This window comes from Natrix helvetica, assembly GCF_964273705.1.
Source record: "Natrix helvetica genome assembly, chromosome: 3".
Lineage (NCBI taxonomy): Eukaryota > Metazoa > Chordata > Lepidosauria > Squamata > Natricidae > Natrix > Natrix helvetica.
The window spans coordinates 126182612-126209443 of NC_138549.1; the positions used below are offsets into that span (position 1 = coordinate 126182612).

The following is a 26832-nucleotide window of genomic DNA, read 5'->3' on the forward strand; positions in this document are numbered from 1 at the left end:
CCTCCGAGCAAACCGGAAGTCACTTCCCCCTGCGCTCCCCCCACTTGTGCACGCGAGCCAAAAAAGGTTTGCCATCGCTGGCATATAGTATAAATTATTCTTTGTGGTCTTTAATGATTTTTGGGACTCCTCTGCATGAAGCCCCTTCATCGGCCTGTGTCACAAGGCTTCTACAGTTGTTCTATACCTGAACTGATTAACTTCTGGTGAGTTGCAATGTAGGAGTAAACCATGCAAAAAAGTGTTTTCCGCATTAACTTCTAAGCTGTGTAGCATGTTCCCCACCAGCAAAACTCTTACCTTGTCTCAGTTTTTTGGCTGTTCCTGCCACCTTGCTGAAGTCACCATGACACCCTACCAATGTTTCGACGTGAGCTTTAATGAGCAGATTTTTTTTTCTTTCATTGTAAAGCATACAGGGTGAGACAAGAAAAAATGCGAAACAGTTGGAAAAACCATTGGTTGACTCTGGATATCTCAGTGCTAAGGACACTTGCAAGATGGAACAAAAATGGTTTTTTTGGAATTAGAAGATCCCAGTGGCTATGCACCCCGAGATACTAAATCAAAGCTCAAAGGAACAAAATGTTTGAGACCCCCTCACTTTTGCTGCTTGTTTTACTATAGCTACTATACCATGCCTTTGGTTTGTTATTTTCACATAGGTCAGTCTGCTGAATTTATTAGATTCCTATTGTACTCAGTGGTTTATTATGTATTTATCTCAAATATGATTGAACTTTTACATTATGGCTTTTAAAGTGTTAGAACTTGTATAGGCCTGTAACTTAAAGGCAAATATGAATGTTTTAATAAGCATAATAAATAACATTTGGTCTAATGTGAATATAAACATTATTTAGGCAAGAGTGATTTTTCTTCTGTGACTTCATCCTGTTGAAACAATATTTGTCTACAATAATGCCAGATAAGCCCTGAGAACTAATTATATCCAACAAGCCTTGTTTGGGTCAAATCCCCTCCAAACCTTCCTATTAAAAATGTTATCATTTTAATTCATCAAAAAGGGAAAATTAAATAAATGACTCATTGAATAAGTTGAATTAAAACAAATATACTTTCTGTCTTGGGCCCTCCATTTTTTTCTCCTGCTTTTTCTAATTTGGTGTGCAGAAATTGGAATGCCATGTACCACATGAGGTAGTTCCTCCAATATCTCTGAAATATGGCATAATGCAGTTCCATGTCAATTCATTTCTGGTCAAAAAAGTCATAAAAATACACAGGATTCTATATCTTCTCCTGCTCTCTTTCCTCTTCAGTCTGTTTCTCTTGCCCCAAATAATGATTGGCAAGAGAAGGTTACAGCCTAGGTCTCATGTAATTCAATAAAATGTTAGTGAGTCATATTCCTTCAGTTCTGGGAACACTCTTTTGATTGACTCTTCTAGTCTGTTGACATGTATTCTCTACACCCTCTAGAAAAATATTGCAGTTGGCTATCTGCTTTCATTTCAAGTTCTGTGTTTTGGGGGAAATAATTTCCATGTCCTCTTTCTCAAAAAAGAAATATTCATGGGAAGATCAGGTTTCATGAAGTTATCAAGGTTTTGGTCTCTGGGTCTGAGAATAGAAATGTTAGTGACCCATTTTCAATACTTATTGTGACTTTCAGTAATTATATGCTAAAAGAGCAAAAAAAAGTAAACATATTTGTTTGACTGACTTCTTTTATGGTTCTATTCATTATGATCTTATAGGCCAGGGGTGTCAAACTCAATTTCAATGAGGGCCTCATCAGGGTTGTGTTTCACCTCAGGTGGGCTGTGGTGGGGGTAGCCAGGGTGGGGATGGCCAGCTTGATAGCACTTGTGTCAGGGGCACCTATGGTGGCCCGAGCACTCTGCCAGAAAAAAATGGGCTCCCAATCTCTGTTTTCAGCTGGGACGGTCTCCTGCAACCTTCTGCCAGCGAAAACTGAGCTCGGGAGGCCGCACGCGGCACCTTGGGCCAGTCCTTCTCTGTTTCCAGGGTGGCTCCACAGACCAGATCTAAGCACCCCATGGGCCAGACCCAGCTCACGGGCTTGAATTTAGTACCCCTGATAGCACCATAATATCTTTATGGTGTGCTTGCATCTTATGAATTATTAATACAGAGCATTAAAGTACTGCAACACCAACTTTATCATCATTTTTTCTATTCTTTTTCTCTTATCTTTTCTCCAGCTTCAGGAATACTACAAGAAGCAGCAGGAACAGCTTCACCTACAGCTTCTGACTCAGCAACAAGCTGGAAAGCAGCAAGCCAAAGAGGTGGGGGTTTTCTTTGAGTTAGGAAGACACAATACTTTGCAAAAAAAAAAAAATCTGCAGAAAAGAAAAAAATAATTGAGAGGAAAAAAGACTTGCTAAAAAAAAAGTTGCATTGCTCTGCATGCAAAATAACAGATTCTTCTTTTTGAGAGAATAAGATGGACTATCTTTGGTTATTCAGCATAATTTAATTTTTAAAAAATTATTAAATTACTGCCTCTGTTGTAACCTGTGTTTTGAAATAAGCAAGTTTAACTGTGACTAATTCACTGTTTAGATAAACATTTTTCAGGGATTCTCAATAATTGGCTCTCGTTTAAGAGATTTATCTGCCGCGAGTTCACGATTTTTGCTGTAGAATTCTAAAATTAAAGATACTTGTACCACTCCTGCTATTGGTACTTTTGCCAGAAGGATCATCATAATGCAAAGTGTTTCTGGCAGTTGTGGTGTTACCTGAGAAACATGAATTGAGACTCTACGTTAATCTGGAAAATCTACTATATTCATCTTAATAGTCCAAGGAAAACTAAAAGGGTTACCTGTTAGACCCAGGAAACAATAACTTTTCAGAATTCATATACCCATGTTATGCTGCTATTGTTTATGATTAACTTGACAATAGATAATTTTATGTTAATTCCAAGATCAAACGGTAGCATACAGAGCAAAATCTCCTTCCATTTTCCTTTCAGCATGGCTAAGCGAGGTTGAAAGATAATGTCTGGCTCAAAGTCAACCCATGAGGTTATGTGGCCTTGAACCCAGATTCCCAAGATCCTTTGCAATACTGTAATCATTACAATATATTGACTGGCATAGAGTTAAAATGATGTATGTTGCAAGAAAGTTTAGCACATTCCACAGACTTTCTGTATGGCACTACTTCTCAGTCTATGATTGGGGGTCTATTGATGGTAGAGATTTTGCTCTGTATGCTACCTTCAAGTGATCCCTAATACAAGTACCAAAATGGCCAAAATCCCACATTGTTGTATTTTGTGAAATTTTGTTGTCCTGCTCTGAAACTTTGTGAAATTAGATTTTGACCAGCTGTATTTGTTTAAAAGTATAATTTCCTATAAAATCACATTTGTTGACAGGGCATCTATGCCATGATACCTGCAAATGCATTCTTAGCCTTCAGTTTATGTGGCTTTTTGGATGAGAAGTATAACGTCTTCAAAGTTCAGTTGCCTCTTGAAAAAACACCTTTGGGATAACTTTAGAAATGTTGCTTTCTTTGAATTAAAGGGGGGAAATGTTGGCAGGTATAAATTTAGTCCTGTCAACACATATTGTGCCTAGGCTAGTGCTTACCTTGCTGCTTTGTACTGATGCATTTGAAATGCTAAAATAGATTCAGGAAATCTTGCAATCCTAATTTCTACTGTAACTCCAGAAAGTTTGAGAGTGAGAATTTTCAGAAAGAATCTTGTCCCTGACAGTTGTCCCAGTATACCACCTGATACAACATGGTTAATCTAGGAGGGGAGCAACACATGAGGATTGGCCAGCAAGTAACCTGGGCATCAAATTAATGAAGTGCTCCTGTCAGTCCACAGTGTCACACTGAAACTCCTCTTGATGTGCTCATAAATCAAAGTGACAGCGCCTGTTACCCCAGTAACTGCACCCACTCAGCTGCATCTAATGTAAACAGAGCAGACAAAATGCTTTAAGAAATTCAAACCCCATCACCAGGGAAAAGATCAGGGATCAAAGAACATAGAGTTGGTGCAACAAGAAGTGAAGGTAAAAATCTGGGGTTTAATCCTAAATAAACGCTTTCTATAGATACCTGCAAGTATTAGAGGAAGAAAGGATTGTAAACAGTATGATCAGTACACCGGTAATTGCTAGTGACTGGCAGAGTAAGCGTCAATAATTATTTTCTTGGGTTTTAAGATTTTTATCAGTGTGCAGATAAGCTTCTTACTTCATTGGTTCTATTAAAAGTACATGGAGGATGATCTCCAAAAGTGAAAATGCCCACAAATTCTGACAACAGAAAATATTGGTAAGTGCTTCTAAGGCAACATCCTATTAGCTCTTTAGTTCTAGTGATCAGGGAGTAATCTTGGAGTAATGTGGATTAATAAAAATAATACAGAAGAACTAGGGAAGTGTACCTAATGGGCTGCATTTTTATGTAAACAACACTCCTGCTGGGCTTAGTAAAATTACCAATATTTCAAATTCCTGATAAATTTCCAACAACTCAGGAAAAAAGTATGGTAGTTTAAATTATGTGACTTACCATACTTTTCTTTGCATTCAGTTTTTTATCCAAAGGATTTAACATTCGGACTGGTTTTTTTTTTTTAATTTGGTACACTATGGGTTAGTTTGGCTGTACAACCTTTGAGAAGTAGGGAGAATTTGAGTTCAGTAAAATTAGTTATTCAAAAAAAATTCATCCACCATAAGTAATCCTATATTCTACCTATATGCTCATGACAGTCTCTCGTTTAGAAGAAAACTCACATTTGTAATACTATACTTTGAAAGAAAATAAATATTAAAGATACTTCCAAATGAAACTTTTATCGTACAACTGTCTGCTTCGCTCATGAAGCTTCATATCAATGGGAGGAATCCAAGCATCACAATTATCAATTTATTACCTCCCCATAGTTTTCCATTCTTTTATTTTTCTTAATATATAATATATAAAATCCCATGTATAATCCATGTAGGAGGATAAACCAGAATAGCTTGGCCTCTTGACTGGTGAGTGCTGAAAGCTATTCTTCTATTGTTCTGAAAACGTCTGAAAAGGAGGCTTCTTCTCGAACATAAAGAAGGTATATAAGAAAAGCATAATAAAAAACATTAAAAATTAATCATTCAAATGCACTTTCTCATTTTCCCTAAGTTAATTCAAGGCCTAAAAACCAAGGTACAGCTACTCCTTGACTTACAATGGTTCATTTAGTGACCATTCAAAGTTACAACAGCACTGGAAAAAGTGACACATAACTGTTTTTCATGCTTACGACAGTTGCAGCATTCCCATGATCACATGATCATGCTTGGCAACTGATGCATATTTGGCCCAATGTCATGTGATCACCTTTTGCAACCTTCTGACAAGCAAAGTCAATGGGGAAGCCAGATTCACTTAATAATCATGTTACAAACTTAACAACTGCAGTGATTCACTTAACAACTGTAGCAAGAAAGGTCGTAAAATGGGGCAAAACTCATTTAACAAATGTCTCACTTGGCAAAAGGAATCTGGGCTGAATTGTGAGGACCACTTGTAATTATAACTTGCTTATAAAATTAATAGGCTTGGGTTTTACTGAATTTGTAGTGAGAGGAAAGTTTATAATTGTGGGGAATCACCAAGAATGTCAGTCTTTGTAATAATCTTGTTTCTTGAACTTGAACCATACATACTATAAACACAAGATCATCTTTGGCTGATGCCAGGATGTATTCTCATAAAAAATGATACTCAATAAATCTTGTAAGCATTCGGGGGGGGGGGGGGGGGCATAGAGAAGAGACTGGCAAATGTTCTTGCCCTGCTCATACTCTTGTTCTACTTTTGTTGATTGGGAAGGCCTGCAGAGAGGCTGGAATTCTATTCAATTTATGTAGTTTCAATTTTCTCTGCATTTGAGAACTAAAGCAAATGAAGCAAATTGCTGGCTGTGCAGTCACAAAGGAGAGGGCTCTCCAGGCTACTTAGTGCAACTGTCTCACCCCTAAAAATGGCTTAACGTGAATGCCTAACCTTTTCTTGGTGTACAGTAGCGGTTAAGATATTCGCCTAGAAACTAGAAGACTGAGTTCTAGTCCCACCGTAATCATGAAAACCAGTTGGCCCAGTAACTTTCTCTCAGCCCAACTGACCTCACAGATTGTTGTGGGGAAAATAGGAGGAGGAAGGAGTATTTGTATGTTTGCTGCACTGAGTTTGCTGCCTTTAGTTATTTATATAAAAAGTAATGAAGAAAGTTTTTTTTAAAAGACCTTTGTTTTGCTTTCCTGCCTGCAGTACAATCCCTGCTGGGGCTGCCCCTTCCCATTTTGATTCCTTTTTGCTAAAAAATCCTGATGATTCATTGGAAAGGAATTCAGGCCAAATCAAAAGTGAATGAACTTGTCTTGATATAGGCACAATCCATAATGACGTATTCTATTTTGTTCTTCAGAAAACTACTAGTCAAATGCTTTCAAAATGAAATGATAGACAAATTTAATGTTTGGGGCTTTGAGTATGTCATGTGTTAATACTACCAGTTCTTGATTCTCTGAGGCCCTCTTCAGACTGAAGCTGCTGCAGGTCTCTTTGGCTTCTTAAGCCCTCTTAGCTGCTCTGCTCATTAGAGTATACATAATCCTCGAGAAGAGGATAGGAAGAAAAGAATTGTGACAGAGAAGAGCTACATTGGAGGATATGTGCTTTTGTTTTTGTCAAAAAAAAGATTGTCCGTTACAGTGTTGCTTATAAAATAAATATTAAAAACCTGTTTCTGATGGTGCTTATAAAATAAACCTTGCTAATGTAGACTGGTGAATATTTTGGCAATGGCTATTACTACAGAGGGCCAGATTTCAGGGATAAAGCTTAAATGAAGAAGCTGGGCCATTGGAAGCAGCAGCAAAGGCTACCCATGCATCAGGGATGAATTAATTATAGCGAAAAATGAGATGGAATAGCAGTGTTACAATCCTTGTTTTTTATAACATAACTAACTATATAGGCTGAGTTGAAGCATTATGGCACCCTGGCACGGTACTAACAAGAAAATGGATCACAATCAAAGAGTAAAATACCTGTGATTATCTTAGTAGCAGCATTTTTATGCTTACATATACATTGTATTAGCCCTATAACAATATGGACAATTTGATTAAAAAATCCGTTCTGAAATGGCTACAAAACAAAAATACATATATAGTGTATAGATTATACTGTTAGGGTGACTTATAATATTTTATATGCTACCCACCCTTTAATGGCTCAAGACAGTTTACAGGACTCAAATATTCAGTGCCAGTGGCAAGTGCACTTTGCTTTCCGTATGCTTTCACCTGATTGCAACACTCCAATGTATACTGTATGTTGTAACAAATTTAAAGCAATTACACAATAGGGGTAGTTAAAAATGGGGGGAAAATTGTTTGGAATCTTTAATTAAAACTTCATTCTTCCTGCATCATTAATATCTAGCACATCTATGTACTTGATTGCTTCCATATGTAATTCAAGGTGGCATAACTAGGATTCTCATGTATGAAAATGATATAGTGCATCAAATCAATTAATATTGAATGTTCCCTTTTATTCTGAAACCTCCATTGGTTTTTCATGTATTCTCATTTCCAGAATATGTGCGGCCCAGGCAGTGCTGAATTTCTGCACAAAAAAGGAGCTTTCTTGCCTTTAAAAGCCTCTTGGGAGACTGCTTGTATTCACAAGCTTTTGGCATTCATTGGAGTTTAATCTATATATGTTTAAGGTGGATAGCTTCTGCTGACATATAAGATGTTTTGTCTCTTATAACAATTCAAATAACAGATTTAATGGAAAGGCTCATTTGAGAGAGAGAAAAAGAGAGAGAGAGAGTCAGCATTTTCAGAGCTCCGCCAAGCAAGCTCACTGTCTTCTCTTCCGCCACCCTCCCTTCGTTTCTGCCGCTATGATAGATCAAAGGCTTTCAGTCTTGGTTATATGCTGTGTAGCCACGGAGGATAAGAGATCAGAACTGTGAGCTGTGCTAGCTATAGCTAAAGCTGATATCGGGCTGCTTATGCGAGACCTGAGGGGAAAAAAACAGAAGGCCTGTGCTTTGGAAATGAAAATGTCTTTTAATTTCTTTCTTTTGTTTTCCAGCAGCCATTAGGGAATAAGCAGCTGGCATTCCAACAACAGCTCCTGCAGATGCAGCAGCTGCAGCAGCAGCACCTGTTAAACCTCCAGCGACAAGGGTTGGTCAGTTTACAGCCAGGACAAGGCACCGTTCCTCTGCAGACCCTGCCACAAGGTAATGCACATAAGCCTCCTTGTTCTTTAATTGCTGTAGGGAGAACCCACCCAGCCATTGCGGCAATTATCTTTGCCAGTTGGTTTTCAGCTAATTTTAAAAGCTGCCTGTTGTCCATGTACTTGAGGCCTGATGCTTGCTACAGTTTTACGTTTTGCTGTCAAACAGCTGTCAGTAAAAGCATTGTTAAATTGCAGTGCACTGGGCATCTAATTCAGGAACAGTTCAAGGACTACCTGAAGATGTGCTGCTGATAGTAATGGGAGATAACTGGGCCTAATGCACCTTTCATGAAAAACAGTCACTGGCAAGTAGTAGCAGCTCCTCCTGGGTGCTGCTGCTGCTGCTGCTACTTTTTCTATAGAAAAAGAGAATGTGTATGTAATAATACTGCTTTATTCCATAGAGCTTATGTCTTCTCTATCAGAAACACTGTTTTTAAGGGAAGCAGCAGAATCTGGACTGAAATCATGCTAAATATCAGAGTTCCAAGGATAATAATATGTAATGGGGAGGGATGGACAAGATGGGAGTGAAAGCACTGTTTGGGTTTTCTGATAAACGGTTATTGTTAGCAGCATGTAACTGAAAGCTATTTTCTTATGCCTTTCTTCATCCCACGTACATGCACCACCTATCAACTTCTGTCAAATTCATGATTAAGGAAATTTGAGATGGAAATTCAGTAAAGTCCATGTAAACCATTGAAATTACAATCTGACATTCTGGAGCCATCCTAGTTACAGGAAGGAAAGAAGCAGCAACAGCATGTCAATATGGAATGAACAATTAATTATTAATTTATCCTCTGAAAGTTAATATATCTAAGGACACACATTTCATCTATCAATGTGAAAGGCATTTCGATACTGCTGGACAACAGATAACTGAACTAATGTTCTGTGGTCATGTTTCTTTTATTAAAGCTCCAAGGCTAGCTACCAATATATTTCATAAATAGATTGACTCAATTTGGATATCAACTTCTATAATCCAAAACCACCCAAATGAACTGCAACAAGTCTTAAGATGTTTAACAATCCCAATCCATTCTCCTTCTGTGGCACGTTAATGTGGAGTTTGCAATCAGCTCTCTTATGATTTCATTTAATGCAGTTTAGGCATTTCTCTGAATGCCAAATTGTTGGATAAATTGATGCAACAAGATAAATAACAGTTTGTGGGTTTGATGAAATGCCAAAAACAAGTCCATTTAACTTGGAAAAAAAGTTTCTGAATACTTCTTTTCAACCATATGAATAGATCAGAGAAGGAAGCATGCAATCTCCCTACCCAACCTTCACTCTCCTTTTCATCAATTTCAACTATGCTTCATTGTGAACTAGGACTTACTTATTCTATCAAGGTATAGCATAAAGAGGTTTTTCAGATATCTATAGAGTTAGCATTCCTGTAAATATTCCAAATTTATCCTAGTAGACAAGAAAACAAAATGCCTTAATTAGGTATATCAAGTATACATACATACATACATACATACATACATACATACATACATACATACATACATACATCATACATATGGGTTTTGAAGTTAATCAAAACCTTCAGATTAAAAATAGGAAAAATCAATTTTAATATACAAGCTTGGTCCTAATTAGAAGTAAGAAAATCATAAATATAATCCAATATAATTGATGGTGTAGAATAAGTGTTAAACTTTTGGAAATTATCTCTCCAAAAGTGGGAGAAGTTGCATGTCAAAGATATTGAAGTGTGACATACTGTACTAACTTTGAATCAGTTTGATAAATAGCATGAACATCTATGATTATTTCTCTCTTAGCTAATTTAGAGTAAAAAAAAAACAGGCTTGTCAACTAAACTAACAGAGGAAATGTTTAATCCTGTGGAGTTTTCCCCGATTTAAAATTTTCCTAAAATTTTGCTCTGTTTTACAAAAAATAAAAAATCATAGAGCTACTTGTGTATTTTCTTCCATAAGGGCAAGTGGTAGTGGATCAGAGGAATGGTCCCCTCAAATCCCTCGGTAGAAAAGAGCTGCTTTTAGTTCCTGAAAAATATATATTAATATATTATCATAATTCTTCTATGGTCTTGTCATGTCAGAAAATGAGTTTTCGACCTCAAGGATCCTAAAATTTTAGTACATGTTATGCTTGTATTTTATTTTATGCAAGGCCTTAGGCATGATCCTAAATGCAATACAAGTTATGTCCCTAGATGATAGCTATTTAAAAAATAAAGACAGCCATAATCAGACAAGAAAGGCCAACTTTATAAGAGTTGTATTATCACATATGATTCCATGTGAGTGCCACATTTTTATTTTTCCCCCTTTCTTTTTTTTGTTATTCTTGGCATCTGTGAATCACATGAAATCTCCATACTTGATCTTCGCCAGAAGGCTGAGAAGCAATGAATCACATGAAATCTCATGATTGTATTATGTACCTAAAACTCTTATTAACCTCTAATGGAGCAGAAAACCAAAGATTCTAGTTCAGCCCAGATACCAGCACTAGGCAAATTAAAATAATTTTACAAAATACTGCATTCAGTTCTGGTCGCCACGATGTAAAAAAGATGTGGAGACTCTAGAAAGAGTGCAGAGAAGAGCAACAAAGATGATTTGGGGACTGGAGACTAAAACATATGAAGAACGGTTGCAGGAACTGGGTATGTTTAGCTTAAGAGAAAGAAGGACTAGGGGAGACATGATAGCAGTGTTCCAATATCTCAGGGGTTGCCACAAAGAAGAGGGAGTCAAACTATTTTCCAAGGCACCTGAGGGTAGAACAAGAAGCAATGGGTGGAAACTAATCAAGGAGAGAAGCAACTTAGAACTGAGGAGAAATTTCCTGACAGTGAGGGCAATTAATCAGTGGAACAGCTTGCCTCCAGAAGTTGTGAATGCCCCAACACTGGAAGTCTTTAAGAAGATGTTGGATAGCCATTTGCCTGAAATGGTATAGGGTTTCCTGCCTAGGCAGGGGGTTGGACTAGAAGACCTCCAAGGTCCCTTCCAACTCTACTATTGTATTGTATTGTATTGTATTATTGTATTAAAACAAACAATTAAATAATTCAATTCAGAAATGTAGAGTTTATTCTGAATATTGGACTTGTATTTTCTTCTGGCATAATATACATAAAAGTAGTAGGTTAAACGGAATTCATATTTTTTTATTTTACCCATAATTGCTTAAAATCAAGAAATATGAATTCCTAATCTACCACTTTTATGCAAATTACTTAGCACTGATTAACTGTTAATATTTAAGTGATTTATAGTTTGGATTTGTTTTTTCATGATAATTTGTCTTAAGTATTGAGATTCTTGTGGTACTTTCTTAAAGCAAATGACAGAGGATTGAAATATGTGCAGTATTGCTCTGAAATATGTTTTAAGTATTTAAAAGGCTCAGATGCTGCAATTTAATAACAGTGTGGAGAGTTTATGTGTAAGGAATCCTTGGTGCTCTCTGGGCTTCGTTGTTTTCTTGCAAAAGTTTCATTACCCAAACTAGCATCAGTGCTAGCATGATGATGTTACTTAGTTTGAGTAATGAAATATTTGCAAGGAAAAAACTAAGCTCAGAGAGCACCAAGGACCCTTCATGTCCACTCTGAGCTACAAATATTCTCCTTTATTAAGAGAATAGTATCTATGTACTAGGCTGATATAAATTAATGCCTTTTTGTCACTTAATTAAATTGGGGAGACCTTCACAGTTGTAGAGTTGTTCTGAAGTTCTTATAAATAAATCTCTCCATGTGTCCTCTCTCCCCCTCTTCCTCCTACAACGCTTATGAAGCTGTATGTCCCTCAGACCTTCAGCAGCTGTGGAAAGAGGTTACTGCTACTCAACCTGTAGAAGAAAGCATCAAGCAAGAGGGACTTGACCTCAGCACCAACACCTCAAATTCTACCTCGTTTTCAGCTGCCAAGGTCTCTCCTCCAATTTCCCATCACCCACTCCCCAATGGACAGAACGCCATGCTCGCACAAAGGAGGGACAGGTGAAGCTAATGGACCTTTATGTGAAAAGAATATAGATTTTATAAAAAGCAGATTTAATTTCACTCTAGAACTTCTGTATGTTAATGTGTGCATGTATAATAGGACAAACCCTAAAATCTATTTTTGTCTCCTGCATTCAAATCTAAGGCACTAATGCTATTTGTCAGGGTTCCAAGTTATAGCCTCATAGAAAGCAGAACTCCGAGGCAGGTAGATTCCTCAAAGAACAGTTTTATTGGAGATATCAAATTGGCACAAACTGGTGAAAACCGACTCTGAAAGTTCCGGCGGTTTTCACCTGATTAAAAAGTGAAAGTTCCCCCTTTCCCTAAACAATCAGTCACGTTGTCCAATCAAGGTGCTGGCCAGTTTCCTGATTACTTCACCCCTCCTTCTCCAGCCACCTGTTGAAATGTCCTTGGTTCCCACAGGAAACTATTTTGTTTTGGCTACAAAATTCTCATCTAACTATGTCCCCACACCCTATCCCTTCTTCACATTGTGGTAACCCTGAAGCCACGTTCGCTTCAAAGTTGACATTATTTGCATTTCAATTTGGTATAGTATCAGCAAATGGGTTTAGAATCAAATTCTGATTTTAACAGTTCAGGATAGTAAGCTATGGCTAAAGAGTAAGGCCTCCTGAAGTCAGCTTTGGGATACTGATTCTATCCCATCAGTTGCCAAATAGGCCCTATAGCAGTGCCTAGAAAGTAATTTTAAAAAAAAAAATCTGAATGTGGCTGAGTACCGTATTTTTCGGAGTATAAGACGCAGCTTCCCCCCCCCTAAAAGCGTGGAAATGTTGGTGCATCTTATACACCAAATACAGCCATTTTTGGCTGCCCAAAGCCCCACCCCCACATCCCTTTTTTGCAAAAACAGATGTGTTTTTCCTTCCTCCAGCCCCCAGAAGCACTCTGCTGGGGGAAGGGAAAAATACCCCCGTTTCTGCAAAAAACAGGCAAAAAGGGTCCGTTTTCACAAAAACGGAAGTGTTTTTCCCTTCCTCCAGCCCCAAGAAGCACTCTGCAGGCTTCAGTAGGGCTGGAAGAAGGGGGAAATGCCCCCATTTTTGCATAAAATGGCCGATTTTTTGCAAAAACGGGGGCGTTTTTGCCTTCACCCAGCCCTGCTGAAGCCTGCAGAGTGCTCTGGGGGGCCGGGAACAAAACAGGCCATTTTTATACAAAAACGGAAGTGTTTTTCCCTTCCTACAGCTCCCGGAAGCACTCTGCAGATTTCAGTAGGGCTGGGGTAAAGGAAAAGTGCCCCTGTTTTTGCATAAAATGGCTTGTTTTCTGCCATTTTTTGCAAAAAACGGGGAGTTTTTGCCTTCCCCCAGCTCTCCTGAACCCTGCAGAGTGCACCTGGGGGCTGGGGAAGACATATATATATTGGTGCAGGTTGTGTGTGCATTGTTGTTTTGTATTTTAACGGCTTGGGTGGTGGGTGGTGGCCACTGACCAAAAAATAGCCAACATCTTAAGAAACCCCAAAGACAAAATCCAGCTAGAAAACCAAGGAGTCTACGAAATACCATGCAAAATCTGCCCAGCAATATACATAGGACAAACAAACAGGAGAATAAATGCACGCATCACAGAACACAAAAATGCAGTAAGAAAAAAAGAAAAAACTTCTTCCCTTTTCCAGCACCTTAAAGCTACAGGACACGAAATCAACTTTGAAGGAGCCAGGTTAATCCAAAACAGAACACCTCCACAAGAGAATAATCATGGAAGCCATCGAAATAGAGAAACACCCCCACAGCATGAACAAACGTGATGATACCTCCCGCCTACCAAACATCTGGAAACCAGCCCTAGCCAACAAACGAACACCACCCACCACCCAAGCCGTTATAATACAAAACAACAATGCACATGCAGCCTGCACCAATCAGCACCAATCTACCAATCATGATACAACCACACAACCAATCATTCCACTTACTGAAACAAAGCCAGCACCCCATCCCCTCCCACCAAGACTTACAGAAAGACGGCAGCTCCGATCACATTTTAAGCCCACAGCTTGAAGATGGCAGGTGTGATCCTGCCGAAACGTTGCAAAGACAATCTCAACCTTACACGGGAAAAGACCCGAATACAACAAAACCAGCATACCTACACCCGTGAAAATCTACGAAAACAAATATATATATATATACACACACACACATACAGAGGTTCATTTTAATTTTTTTTTCTTTTGAATTATTTTTGTGTATTCAATAAAAATAGTATAGGTTCCCAAATAAATGTGTGTAGCATTAGAACAGCAGAGGAGAAGTCATACTAAGTCATGATAGTGCTATGATTTGAATTTTCTGTACAAAATGGTATATAATCAGAAGCCTTTTTTCTTTTTGTAGAAATAAATATAATGCATAGAATGATAGTAGATAGGACAAAAGAAACAAGCTGTCAAGATACAAAGCAAAAACAGTCCAAAAGGAAACAAAAGAAGCAAAAAAACTGACAAAACAAGTCGTGATTATTTTGTTTATCTGCAAAGCTTATTCTGTCTTTTTCAGCAAACTATGGTATAAAAAGTTGTTACTGTGCAATGTATGAACCTAGTCATGGTCAAATAAGGAAAGTTCCCCTTAAGGTCACTGAATGCAAAATGTAAAATTAATTAGCTACAGTGCTGTAGAGATAATTCTTTCCTTGCTAGCTCAAATGCTCTTTGATTCATTAGTACAAATATGGGCTGAATGTTTCAGTTTACAAGTAGTCCTCATTCAGTGACCACAATTGAGTCTGGCAGCTCTGTCATTAAGTAAAGTGGTTGCTACAAGGACAGTTAAATGACTGTGACTGTTTCCCTACCCTTTGGAAGATTTACCCTTGAGCTGGGATAATTAGTAAAAAGGGAATTAATACTTGTATTTACATTCATTGGAGAGCAAGGGATTACAAGAGAGTAAGCAGGCACACAATGGGGAATATATCAGTTTGGACAAGACTGCAAGAATGCTCAGAGCTGTTGTGCCACTGCATTTCTGTTGATGTGTATTCCCCATTGCTTACTCTTTTATAATCCCTTCTTCTCCAATCTCCACTCTGCAAAGAGAGAATAAAAACACATCAGGACAGGGCAGGCACAGGGCAATGCATACTGATTGTAATAGCAATCATATGACTTGTGAAGGTCATAAATGTGGGCATTGATCATAAAGTTATTTTTTCAATACCATTGTAACTTTGAATGGTTACTAAATGAGTGAACATTGTGAAGGTCATAAATGTGGGCATTGATCATAAAGTTATTTTTTCAATACCATTGTAACTTTGAATGGTTAGTAAATGAGGCAGTTAAGTGAGGTCTCCTTTATTACACAAGATTGCCCATCCTCCCTACTAATCATCTTGTTTGCTAATGTCAGGGAAATGGTCAGAAGTGAAACTGTTACGGGGCTAGAATTTCCTACACTCCTTGATTTTGCGCACTCTAGCAGACAGCTAGGAATGTAATGGTTTGAAATTATATTTTGGGGTTAGACTCATGGCAATGAGAGGAAGGCTGGTGGTCAGTAAATCTATCAACATCACATAGATTCAAAGTACATTGTGATGATGTTTTATATCAGTGCCTCCAGTCTACGATGCTAGAGCCATCTGGTAGTCCATTTAAGGTGAATGCGCAAAAGAATGACTATTTCTGTCTTTGACGTCTTGGTGTGTTCACACATGGATGTGCCAAACAAATTCCCATTTTTTGTTTTGCTGGAAAAAATAGAACTCCATTGCACTGAACTCTGCCCCATAGTTATATTTCATATCAGGATACATAATTGTAACTAGTGTTAAAACCATTGCTTTAAAATATTTGAGATAATTTTTAGGGCCAAACCAGTGATAGTTTCTGAATGTATATAACCTGCATGCAGTAAAATATGAGTTGGATCACATTTCCTCCAGAAGACTTGCATCTGCCATCCCATCTATAAGATAAATCTAAGATGAACCAAGATGAGCAAGTTCATTCTGCTAGCATCCGTCTGCAGATTATGTCTGAGCTACTTAAACAATAACTTGTCTTCACACCTGTTTGGATCATGCAGATGAATGACTGCAGATCACAGTTGCTCAACATAGGGAATGCACCTTCTGCCAATTTGGAGAGCATATCAAATTCCTCTAAAATTCCCTTGTAGATGTTTTTTTTGTTGTTGTTGTTGACCGGTACAAATGCATTATATAACATATGCTTAGTCCAAAACTCAGAGATATGAAAGGCTGGGAAAAATATCCCCTTTCCAATTTTATAGTTCCTAGTAGACAGAACAGAGAAGCCTTTAATGCTCAGCAGTGATGTTTATTTTCTTGTTCTTTGTCCCCATTTGCAGCTCTTCTCATGAGGAGACTCCTGGCTCACATCCCCTATATGGACATGGGGAGTGCAAATGGCCTGGATGTGAAACCCTCTGCGAGGACTTGGGACAGTTTATCAAGTAAGCGACCCGGTTCAGCTGCTGTGATCATTAGCTAAACTAACGCTTTGTTTTCATTCATCTGTATCCCTGTATAGAGCTAAATGTATAAACAAAAAACGCCAGTAATTATTGTTCTTGGATCATGAGGATGGTTTCCTCTGTGCTGGACTTAGTTTACTTTGGCATGTCAGAAGATAAAGGGCCCTTGGTGCTCTCTGAGCTTGCTTGTTTTCTTGCAGACATTTCATTACCCAAACTAGGTAACATCATCAGTGCTAGTGAGGAATGCTGTTTACTGTCAGTTTATATTCTACAATATAATAGAATATTCTATGTATTCTTACATTCTATTCTAGAATATAACTGACAACAAATGGCAATCCTTACTAACACTGATGATGTTACCTGGTTTGGGTAATGAAATGTCTGCAAGAAAACAAGCAAGTTTAGAGATTATTACCAAGGACGCCTCATTTCAACCCTGAGCTACAAATATTCTCCTTTATTGATATCAGAAGATAGTTTTGCTATCTTGAAAGAAGTAGTTGCCTAGCAAGGTTTGACAATTAACCCCTTTTTGGAGCTTGAAGCAGATTTGTCTGCCACGTTTACAGGTAGAAAAATTGATGGCAGTATGTGTTCTCAAAATTCCCTGAAATGAAGGTAAGTCACTTTGTTCCTCACTTGTGAAATATAGTTAGGTTTCCGCTATACACTTAATAGGGAGAATGTCAAAAGCTATGAGGCACCATGGCTGTACACTAAGAAGTACAAAAGGGGGTGTAGACAAGAGGAAAAGAAGCTGAGGGGATCTACATAAACGAGACCAGCAAAGTTTATAACTTGTCCATGTTAGGCAAAGGAAGGCAGGAAGGTGGGGGTGGAGGAGAGAACTAGAGAGAAACAGATGGCAGCACGGCAGCCTGCTGACACCGCTTGTGGGCTCTGTCACTGACTGATTAACTCTGCTGTCTAAGAGCCCTCTGCTAGCGTCAGGGTCAAACAAATTGTTTTCACGCTTCGTCAGAGGTTTACTTAATTAGTTCATTTGCAATTAGATCTCTTTGTAGCCAAGATTTTTAGCAAAGACATCAGATGAAACTGATGGGTTTTCTTTTCCTTGCCTCTTTGGGATTTCCCCCTCCCCTTCTTTGCTTTGTGACTACACATGCTCCCCCTCCCACATGCACAATATACCTCTGCTTGTTTTCAACCCCCCCCCCTTTCCCCACTCTACTGCCTTTTGAATAGAATGTTGGGGAGGGGGGTGGAAATGATGTTAAGAAGGCGGGAGATATTGGGAAGCACAGCCTGTGTGCCTAATCAGACAGTGTGTAATGTTATTCTGCAAACTGAGCATTTCAACAAATCTTCCTTTTACTAATGGAAAATCACTACAATAGTCAACAAGTGTCAACTGTAACAGACTTCAGTACTCCTTCCAAACTCCTCGCAGCGTTTTGCATTTCAAAATGAGAAGGGCAAATGGAAAATTGTTTTCATATATATATGTATTTTTACTCTGCCCCTCCAAGTCTTCCCAGAATTAGAGAATGCTTCCCTTCATCTCAATCCTCACAAAAAGATGTTTTGACATTGCTGCGATTCTCTAATACTGCACAGAATGTTGTTTAGGAACTAAACCAAAAATCTTGGAATGAGATATAGTGTGTTTCATTGGCTGACATTAGGACAATTTTCACTTAGAGCTTAATTTCCATTTCAAAGCTTGCATCTTTAAGTTCAGGTTTGTTCTGGCTTTATTAATTTAGTATAGCGACAGGCTATGAGGCTTCAATGAACTTCACAGCAGTTTTCTTCAGCCAGAGAATTTTGCTAAGAGTCTACAGCAAAGAGATTGCTGCTAAGAAATAGAAGAAAAGTGCCTCTTTTTTTAATCCATCTCACCAAGATGAAGAAATTTTTTAAAAGTGGAGAATGACAAATTGTTATTCTGTTTAATTGGTTTGTAAACATGACATTGTGATTCTGTGATTCAGGATCTCCGCCTATTCCTTTGATTGTCTTATCCCTTCCAACTATAAAAATCTGGGCTTGAAATGTGTTTTGTGTATATATAATGCCATTAGAGAATTAGCTTTGAAAGAGGAAGTTCTGGAGACAAATCTCTGCTCAGTTTACTGGGCTACTGAATCAAAGTTACTAATAGACTAGCTAAGAGTTATTTCCCCGTAGGACATCTTTCACAGTTATCATCATGATAAAACAGAAAAACCTAATGTTATCAGCAATTCAGAAGAAAAACAGACCGAAAAATCTGATAAATAGGAAAATGTATAACATAGGCTGGATTGCAACTCTTTTAACACCCGCCCTGTTTCGGGTGTCCCGCTCCCTCTTGTTTCAGAGGCCGCGGGAGGCCCCCCTACAGGGCAGGGCAGAGGAATTTGGTAAATATCTGCAGGATAAAATCGCTCAAATCCGGAGAGATTGGGTTCCTGTCAGTGATCCAATAGAGACGTCCATGGCGAGTCTTGAGGAATCGATCTGGGAGGAGTTTGACTTGGTTGCCATCGAGGATTTGGACAGATTGCGTGGACGACTGCGACCCACCACATGTTTATTGGACCCGTGTCCCTCCTGGCTTGTACTGGCATCCTGGGAGGTTACACGAGACTGGCTCCTGGGCCTAGTGAATGCTTCGCTGAGCGAGGGGTCTCTCCCGGCCGCCTTGAAAGAGGCGGTGGTGAGACCCTTGCTCAAGAAGCCTTCCCTGGACCCTTTGGAGCTGGCCAATTATCGTCCTGTCTCCAACCTTCCCTTTTTGGCGAAGGTTGTAGAGAGTGTGGTGGCCTACCAGTTTCCACGACATCTGGAGGAAAATGATTATCTAGACCCGCGCCAGTCCGGCTTCCGCCCCGGTCACAGCACGGAGACGGCCTTGGTCGCGTTGGTGGATGATCTCTGGAGGGCCAGAGATAGAGGTTGTTCCTCTATCCTGGTCCTATTAGACCTCTCGGCGGCTTTTGATACCATCGACCATGGTATCCTGCTGCGCCGGCTGGAGGGGTTGGGGGTCCGGGGCACCGTTTTGCGGTGGTTCGGCTCCTACCTTTCTGACCGGACGCAGCGTGTGTTGGCAGGAGAAGAGAGGTCGACCCTACGCCCCCTTACTTGTGGGGTGCCACAGGGGTCGGTCCTCTCGCCACTCCTGTTCAACACATATATGAAGCCGCTGGGTGAGATCATCCGTGGTTTCGGGGTGGGATACCATCTGTACGCTGATGATACTCAGCTGTACTTTTCCACCCCGAACCACCCCAATGAGGCCATCGAAGTGATGTCCCGGTGTGTGGAAGCCGTACGGATCTGGATGGATGACAACCGACTCAAGCTCAACCCCTCCAATACGGAGTGGCTGTGGGTACCAGCTCCCCGGTTCAGCCAATTAATTCCATCATTGGCCATTGGGGGCATTCAACTCGCCCCTGTGGAGCGGGCGCGCAATTTGGGCGTCCTCCTGGATGCCCGGCTGTCCATGGATGACCATGTGACAGCCGTGGCATGGGGGACGTTCCACCAGGTTCGCCTGGTGCGCCAATTGCGCCCCTTACTGGACCGGGACGCCTTACGCACAGTCACTCATGCGCTGGTGATGTCTCGCTTGGACTACTGTAACGCTCTCTACATGGGGCTTCCCTTGAAATGCAGCCGGAGGCTACAGTTGGTCCAGAACGCAGCCGCGCGGGTAATTATGGGGAGTACTAAGTACTCCCATGTGACACCGTTCCTGCGCGAGCTGCACTGGCTTCCTGTGGTCTATCGGGTGCGTTTCAAGGTTTTGATAACAATCTTTAAAGCGCTCCATGGCTCAGGACCTAGTTACTTGCGGGGTCGTATTCTGCCCCATACATCCCTGCGACCAATCCGCTCGCACAGAGAGGGCCTCCTCCAGGTGCCATCCACTAGACAGTGTCGGGGGGCGGCGCCTAGGAGTAGAGCCTTCTCTGTGGCGGGCCCAGCCCTGTGGAATGACCTCCCTCCGGATATTAGGAATACCTCTGACCTCCGCTCCTTTCGTATTAAGCTTAAGACCCACCTATTTCAAGCAGCTGGCCTGGCTCAACTTTGATCTAACCATATCGCTCCTGACGGGTTTTTAACTGGGTATTTTAATTATATTTAATTATCTAGGAGTTTTTAAATACTGTATTTTAATTGTTTTTATTTATCAGCCGACCTCCTCCTGTGTGTGTCTCGGTATATGTATCTGTTATATGTCTGTTTTGTCTACATATTTATTTCATATGTTTCATTGTACGCCGCCCCGAGTCCTTCGGGAGAGGGTGCGGCTAAGAAATAAATATTATTATTATTATTATTATTATTATTATTATTATTATTATTATTATTATTAAACATAAAACATTAAAAGAAAAATGCACAAATGAGTTCTCTTAATTAAGGACCGCACATTTCAAATCCTTGGAGAAAAATGAGTATTTTCTATTTTTAGACACCTCAACACAGAACATGCACTTGATGACCGGAGTACGGCTCAGTGTCGAGTTCAAATGCAAGTGGTACAGCAGCTGGAAATACAGGTCCGTATAAAAGTATGCAATAAGATATATTTAATTCTATAAAACTTCCTAGAAGCCGTAGCCTTGAGTATCTCCTTACCTTATCTGTTTCCCAGGTGGTGTTTACTCCTTTATTTGACCACTGTAATTTCTGAATTGCATTCTGCCATCTTGATTACAGTACATGAAAGGTACAAATTGGATTCAGCGGGCCCAGTTGCCTCAGTCACCATAGAGCAGGGTGTCCAAACTTGGCAACTTTAAGACTTGTGGACTTCAACTCCCAGAATTCCCCAGCCAGCAGAGCAGTAGACAACTGCTCACATGGAGATAAAAAGTCCTTTAGTGAAAAGCAGCTTGAGATTTCATGATTTGTTCTGCTGTAGCATATTTGACCTGTTTGTCAAATCAAGACAAGCTACCGTGGCTTTCAGAAGTTAATATAAAAGGAAGCAAAAACATAGTGGACAATTTGCTTGATGTGCTGTATTTCTAACATAGAAAAATTGCAACTTATAGAGCAGAGGAAACTGATTTAATAGCCTGATTATTTGCACACCTCATATGTAGAAAGATTCTGAGATGTGTGAACCAATCACAAAAAAATCCAGCACTGCTAGCTGAAATGTGCTTCTATGGCACTGAACTGATTTCTCACAGTGTTCCCTCACCTGAGTTTTATTTTATGGTTCCAGAACTGAACATATTTTATGATATGTCATATGAGTCTGTAGATTCTTAATATAGGAATGGATTTATCAAAACTAGGTAGCTATATTCAGAAAGCAACAGCAAAATTGCAAATATCTGGTAATGTAAAATTATGCTGATTTCCACATTCTCCCAGAAGTAATTGCCAATGAAGGGGAAAGAATTTAAAAAACAAAAACAGGCAACACATTATCGTTTATGTCACACATTTCATCTTTTGAATGTTGTCACTGTACAAGTAAGGACAAGTAGTACCCTCCTACTAATCTGTATGGCAGTCATGCAACAGCTACAACATTTATTTGAGGGCCATAAATTGTAAACAGTGACAGAAGGCTTTAACATTAACAGATTGAAAGTTAGCATCTCAAAGGGTGATGAGAGAAAGTGTCCATGTGGAGGTAACTATAAATGGTTGTTAAATGTATGGAATGTGGTGAAACAGCATGTAATCTATGATATGTAATAGAGAATGCCCTTTGTTTTTAAACTTCTTTGCAAGCTCTGCCAGCACTGATAGTTGCTTGATGAACTCCAGAGAGATGGAGCAGGAGTTTCTTTTTATCCATGTTGTTGCATGAATTATATATGAGCGAAATGGGGATGGGGATGAAAGCAGGAGCATTTCATGGGACATGACTCTGCAGCAACAAGATTAGTGACAGAGGAAAGAGATTGCCAGGGAGATAGCCAGTTATAACATAGTGGAGGCAGTCTCTGTTGAAAGTTAAATTAAATCAGTGGGTGCAAATAGGGTTGACTAGGGGAATGCATCATTTACGCCAAGTAAAACGGACAAAGAGCATTTAAAGAGCAGAGTTACGTTTTTTATAGCCTTCAGTCAACTATGTGAATATGTCCTGTTCTCAAACAGCAATTATTGATCCTTATGTGGGAGACAATCCTTTTAAGAGAGCAGAAAGTTGGATGTGTGAAAAGAAGAACCTGCCATTGCTCCCTATTATAAAGTTTTATCTGCAGAGATCCTACAGTGCATCACAGGAATGGATCTGTCAGCTGTAATGAAAGCCACAATACTGTTGGGTCATCCCTATATCAGAACCTCTCAAGCCTTCAGCAAACTCAACACTGCATTTAATTCATGCCTTTTTAACCCTCGTCCTTTCTTCTGCGAAGGGTTTCTGGACCTCATAAGGAGAAAAATGTCCCTTTCTGCATAAACCCTGCAGTCTGCCTCAGGTCTGGGTGGAACCAAAGAAAAGTTTGAACATTTAGAAAATGAACATGACAATGAGATCCTACAGGCTCCACCGTTTTTTACAGCATCCATTCTCTCTAGTGCTATAGCACGTATTTCACCTTTCCCCGCACCTTGAGAAATAAAGTCTCTCGCACAACAAAAAGCATGCCACTTAAATAATATTGCACAATTGAAGAGGTAGATAGGCAGGTGAGTGGATAAGCTGAGAAAAACAAGAGCAAAGTAAACAGAAACAAGATAATAGAAACAAAAACAAATGACAAATTAAGAGAGAGCAAAGAGTAAAAGAAAGCAAGAGCAGGTATCTGAGAAGAAAAGATATTACAAAGATGGTTGATTTAATCTAGCGGCATTCCTTATGGGACAGGATGCTAATATCAGACACAAGTAGAGAAAATAACCCAAGTTCTGTTGAAAGTGAAAAAGAAGCTGAGTGAAATGTTATTTCTGGATGTTGAATTCTGTATATGGATATAGCAATAGCACTTAGAACTATATATCACTTCATAGTGCTTCATAGCCCTCTCTAAGCGGTTTACAGAGTCAGCATATCTCCCCGAACAATCTGGGTCCTCATTTTACCCACTTCGGAAGGATGGAAGGTTGAGTCCATCTTGAACCGGGTGAGATTCAATCTGGCAGCCATGATCAACAGAAGTAGCCTGCAGTACTGCACTCTAAACACTGTGCCGCTGCAGCTCTTACTTGCTTGTAATAGCTTGCCTCTTTACAGCCAAAACTAATTTCCTTACACTAAATGAATCAGAGCTGAAAACCACACTTCCTGATCCTGACAGCCATTTGTGAAAGACAATAATATAGTGGCCTGGAAATGTAATGCTCTTGCCAGTGTCATCATCATTAAGGAATCAGAAAAGTTAGCAGTTTTTCCCTTTCAGGTATGTTCTAAAAGGCAGCAAGACAAGAGTTAAAGGAACAGCTTTGTAATACCACATTACAGCCTGTAAGAACAATTAGTCAAAATGAGAGGAATGCATGCATACTCTGAAGCTGAACAGGGCAAGCTAAAGTAGCTGGTTTTGGCTCTTGCTGATGGAAAGGGAGCCATTCTTGGGAATGGTTATCAAATGAACTTTTATCTTGGCCCTTTTTCTAAATAAATGAATTGACCATTGTAAAGGATGTTTCCTCCAAACAAATAACTTCCTGTTTGGTTCTCTCCACAGCTAGCTAAAGAAAGTGAACGTCTCCAGGCAATGATGGCCCATCTGCATATGAGACCTTCAGAGCCAAAACCCTTCAGTCAGCCTGTAAGTCTGGTCATTTCTGACACATATGCCCCAACTTCTCTTTATAATAGGATTTATTCTAAAAGATGATATCATCATCTTAGGGGACTGATTCAGGGCTGAAAGCCAGTGCTGACTGTGACATTATTATTAAGCTCAAAGTGGAGGTACTGTTTCCAAAGAGCATGAAGATATTGTGGGAGACAAATGATTTTTGTTCCTACTGAAGATGCTAAATAAGATGTTACTGTTTTCTCAAGCAACTTGTTTGAATGCTTGGAGATTACTCTCCTCGGATGAAATCATAGAGGTCAGATGAGATTATAATAACTGACAGACCAATTAGCAACAGTAGTCGTGTTTTATCATAGTGATGCTCTTGTTCTAATGGTTGCCTCCAAATCCGCTTAAGGATTCAGGCTTCATGGTTTCCTGCAAGGTTGATCCAAAGGTTAGGTAAGCTCTTCCATGCAATCATTTGTTTCCATGTGACTCCATAAAGCATTGTAATGCTGCTGGTAGGCTGTTTAAATAAAAATAATAGGTGCTTTGCTAGGTCTACTTTAGGAGTGTTAATCTGTTCTTTCTATATACAGACAGAGTGAAATTGTTTTGATACAGCATCGCTTACAAGTTGTGCCTAGTTAGCCAAAATCATGGCTATAAGCCATTAATAGAAAAGAAAATGTCATTCTTGAACTTAGAAAGCCAAACAATAGAAAGAGTGCACTGCTGCTTAAGTGAGGGACGACCAGCAACAGTTAAAAAGAGCTGTTATCTGAAAATGTGGAGACAGCAGACACAATCCTGATGTCATGACTGATATTAACAAGACTTAGGAACTTACATGCAGGGTGTGTCACTGCTCCTTCCTGATCTGTTGCCCATTTAAATGTGTTTATCAGCCATTCCATATGGCTCCTAAGGAAAAGCCAGCTTGTGACACTGATGCCCTAGACCACATCAGTCAGAAACTCTGCTAGAATAATTTGCATTGTTAACCCAAATATTTAATATTTTCCTTTTGCCATCTTGTTCTGCATTTTGCCCATATGGGATTTGGACCTTGTTACCACAGTCCATGAGAAGGAAGGCAACTGTAATCATAACTTGAGGAAGGAGTAAAGAAATATATTGCTACCACTGCCTTAGAATAATTTATTGGAAGATGTTTGTGTCCTATCTCTCTTGCCAAAAGGATTAAACAATATGGTTTATATCATGTAAAAAGTGCAAAACATTTTTTGTAAAAAAATTAGTATAAATCCATCAGTCAAGGAGCTGGATCAGAAGTTAACAATATTTGCCATACACAAAGAAAACCTAGAGTATAATTGTCTGTAGCATATAGTGAAGACCAACAAAGAAAGATGCAGCTGCCCAGGACAAAACATTTTAAAGTCTGGGTGCAGCCATTGCGAGGACTTGTTTTTCCCTTTCAAACATGTTTTTTTGATAAACAGGAAGTAGAGCCCCCTCCCCCTTCTGTTTTTAGCAAGCAAAATGCAGGAAGGAGAAACACGCTACGTTATTCTGTATCTCAGACACCAGCATTTCGAATTGGAAGCTGGAAGCTGTTTGATAACCAACGCAGCTCTTGCAGGATTGGAATAATGTGATTATTTATTTATTTATTGGTTTTAGGAAATTATCTACTATTTTTGATTTCAAAAGCACCAGATTAATTCATGTTAAAAACTATGTATAGAAACTGCATAACAATTAAAATCATAAAATCACTTTGTTGTTAGTGTAAAGAAAAATTGTGCAATCCCATTGGTAGCTGTTATATGCTACAAAAGGCATCTGAACCAGGGTGAGCTTATGTAGCCTTTTCAGAGATACTCCATATAAATTGCATTCTACATATCCAGTATGAATATGACTGAAGCATGCGTAACTATATCAAAGCCTGATCTCCGGAAAAATTATCAGACTAGTTTCCAGTGGCCGAAACCCTTCACACTATATCTACTAATGATCATTTATGTGTAGCCATAGCTACACATGCATGTCACAGATTTGTCCATAGGATGCATGCAGTCTATAGAAGTGGGCAGGGATGGGTTTCAGCCAGCACTACTGCCCGTTTGCTCATGTGTGTGCTTTGCGTGCACACTTGATGCACACTGCTCATGCATGCGCAGTGCAATTAAAATTGTTCTGTGCATGCTCAGAACCAAAAAGCAAGATGGCGCCACCAACAGTGCCAACCGGGAAATCGGTTCAGGGGTGTGACAGGCCTGGTTCGCTACCAGTTCGAACTGGTCTGTACTGGTAGGAACCCACCACTGGAGGTGGGTAGCCTAAATCTTCCTTCAAGATTGTTAGCACAAAAGCCTCACTTTCAAAAAAGCATTATTATCATTCAAATTTA

At 39.4% G+C, this 26832-nt stretch overlaps 1 protein-coding gene across 8 annotated transcripts in view; it reads left to right on the forward strand.

Annotated features, from left to right (window-relative positions):
- Positions 1-26832, forward strand: part of FOXP4 (forkhead box P4) — a 181260-nt gene that overhangs the window by 120485 nt on the left and 33943 nt on the right. For 6 of the 8 annotated variants that reach the window (XM_081949061.1, XM_081949062.1, XM_081949064.1 and 3 more), the window contains 6 exons: positions 2190-2276; positions 8128-8278; positions 12079-12283; positions 16642-16746; positions 21206-21293; positions 24393-24476. In XM_081949061.1, the coding sequence (XP_081805187.1) occupies positions 2190-2276; positions 8128-8278; positions 12079-12283; positions 16642-16746; positions 21206-21293; positions 24393-24476 (720 nt within the window). The remainder of the gene's footprint in view (positions 1-2189; positions 2277-8127; positions 8279-12078; positions 12284-16641; positions 16747-21205; positions 21294-24392; positions 24477-26832) is intronic. The other 2 variants (XM_081949066.1, XM_081949065.1) reach the window with 2 other exon arrangements.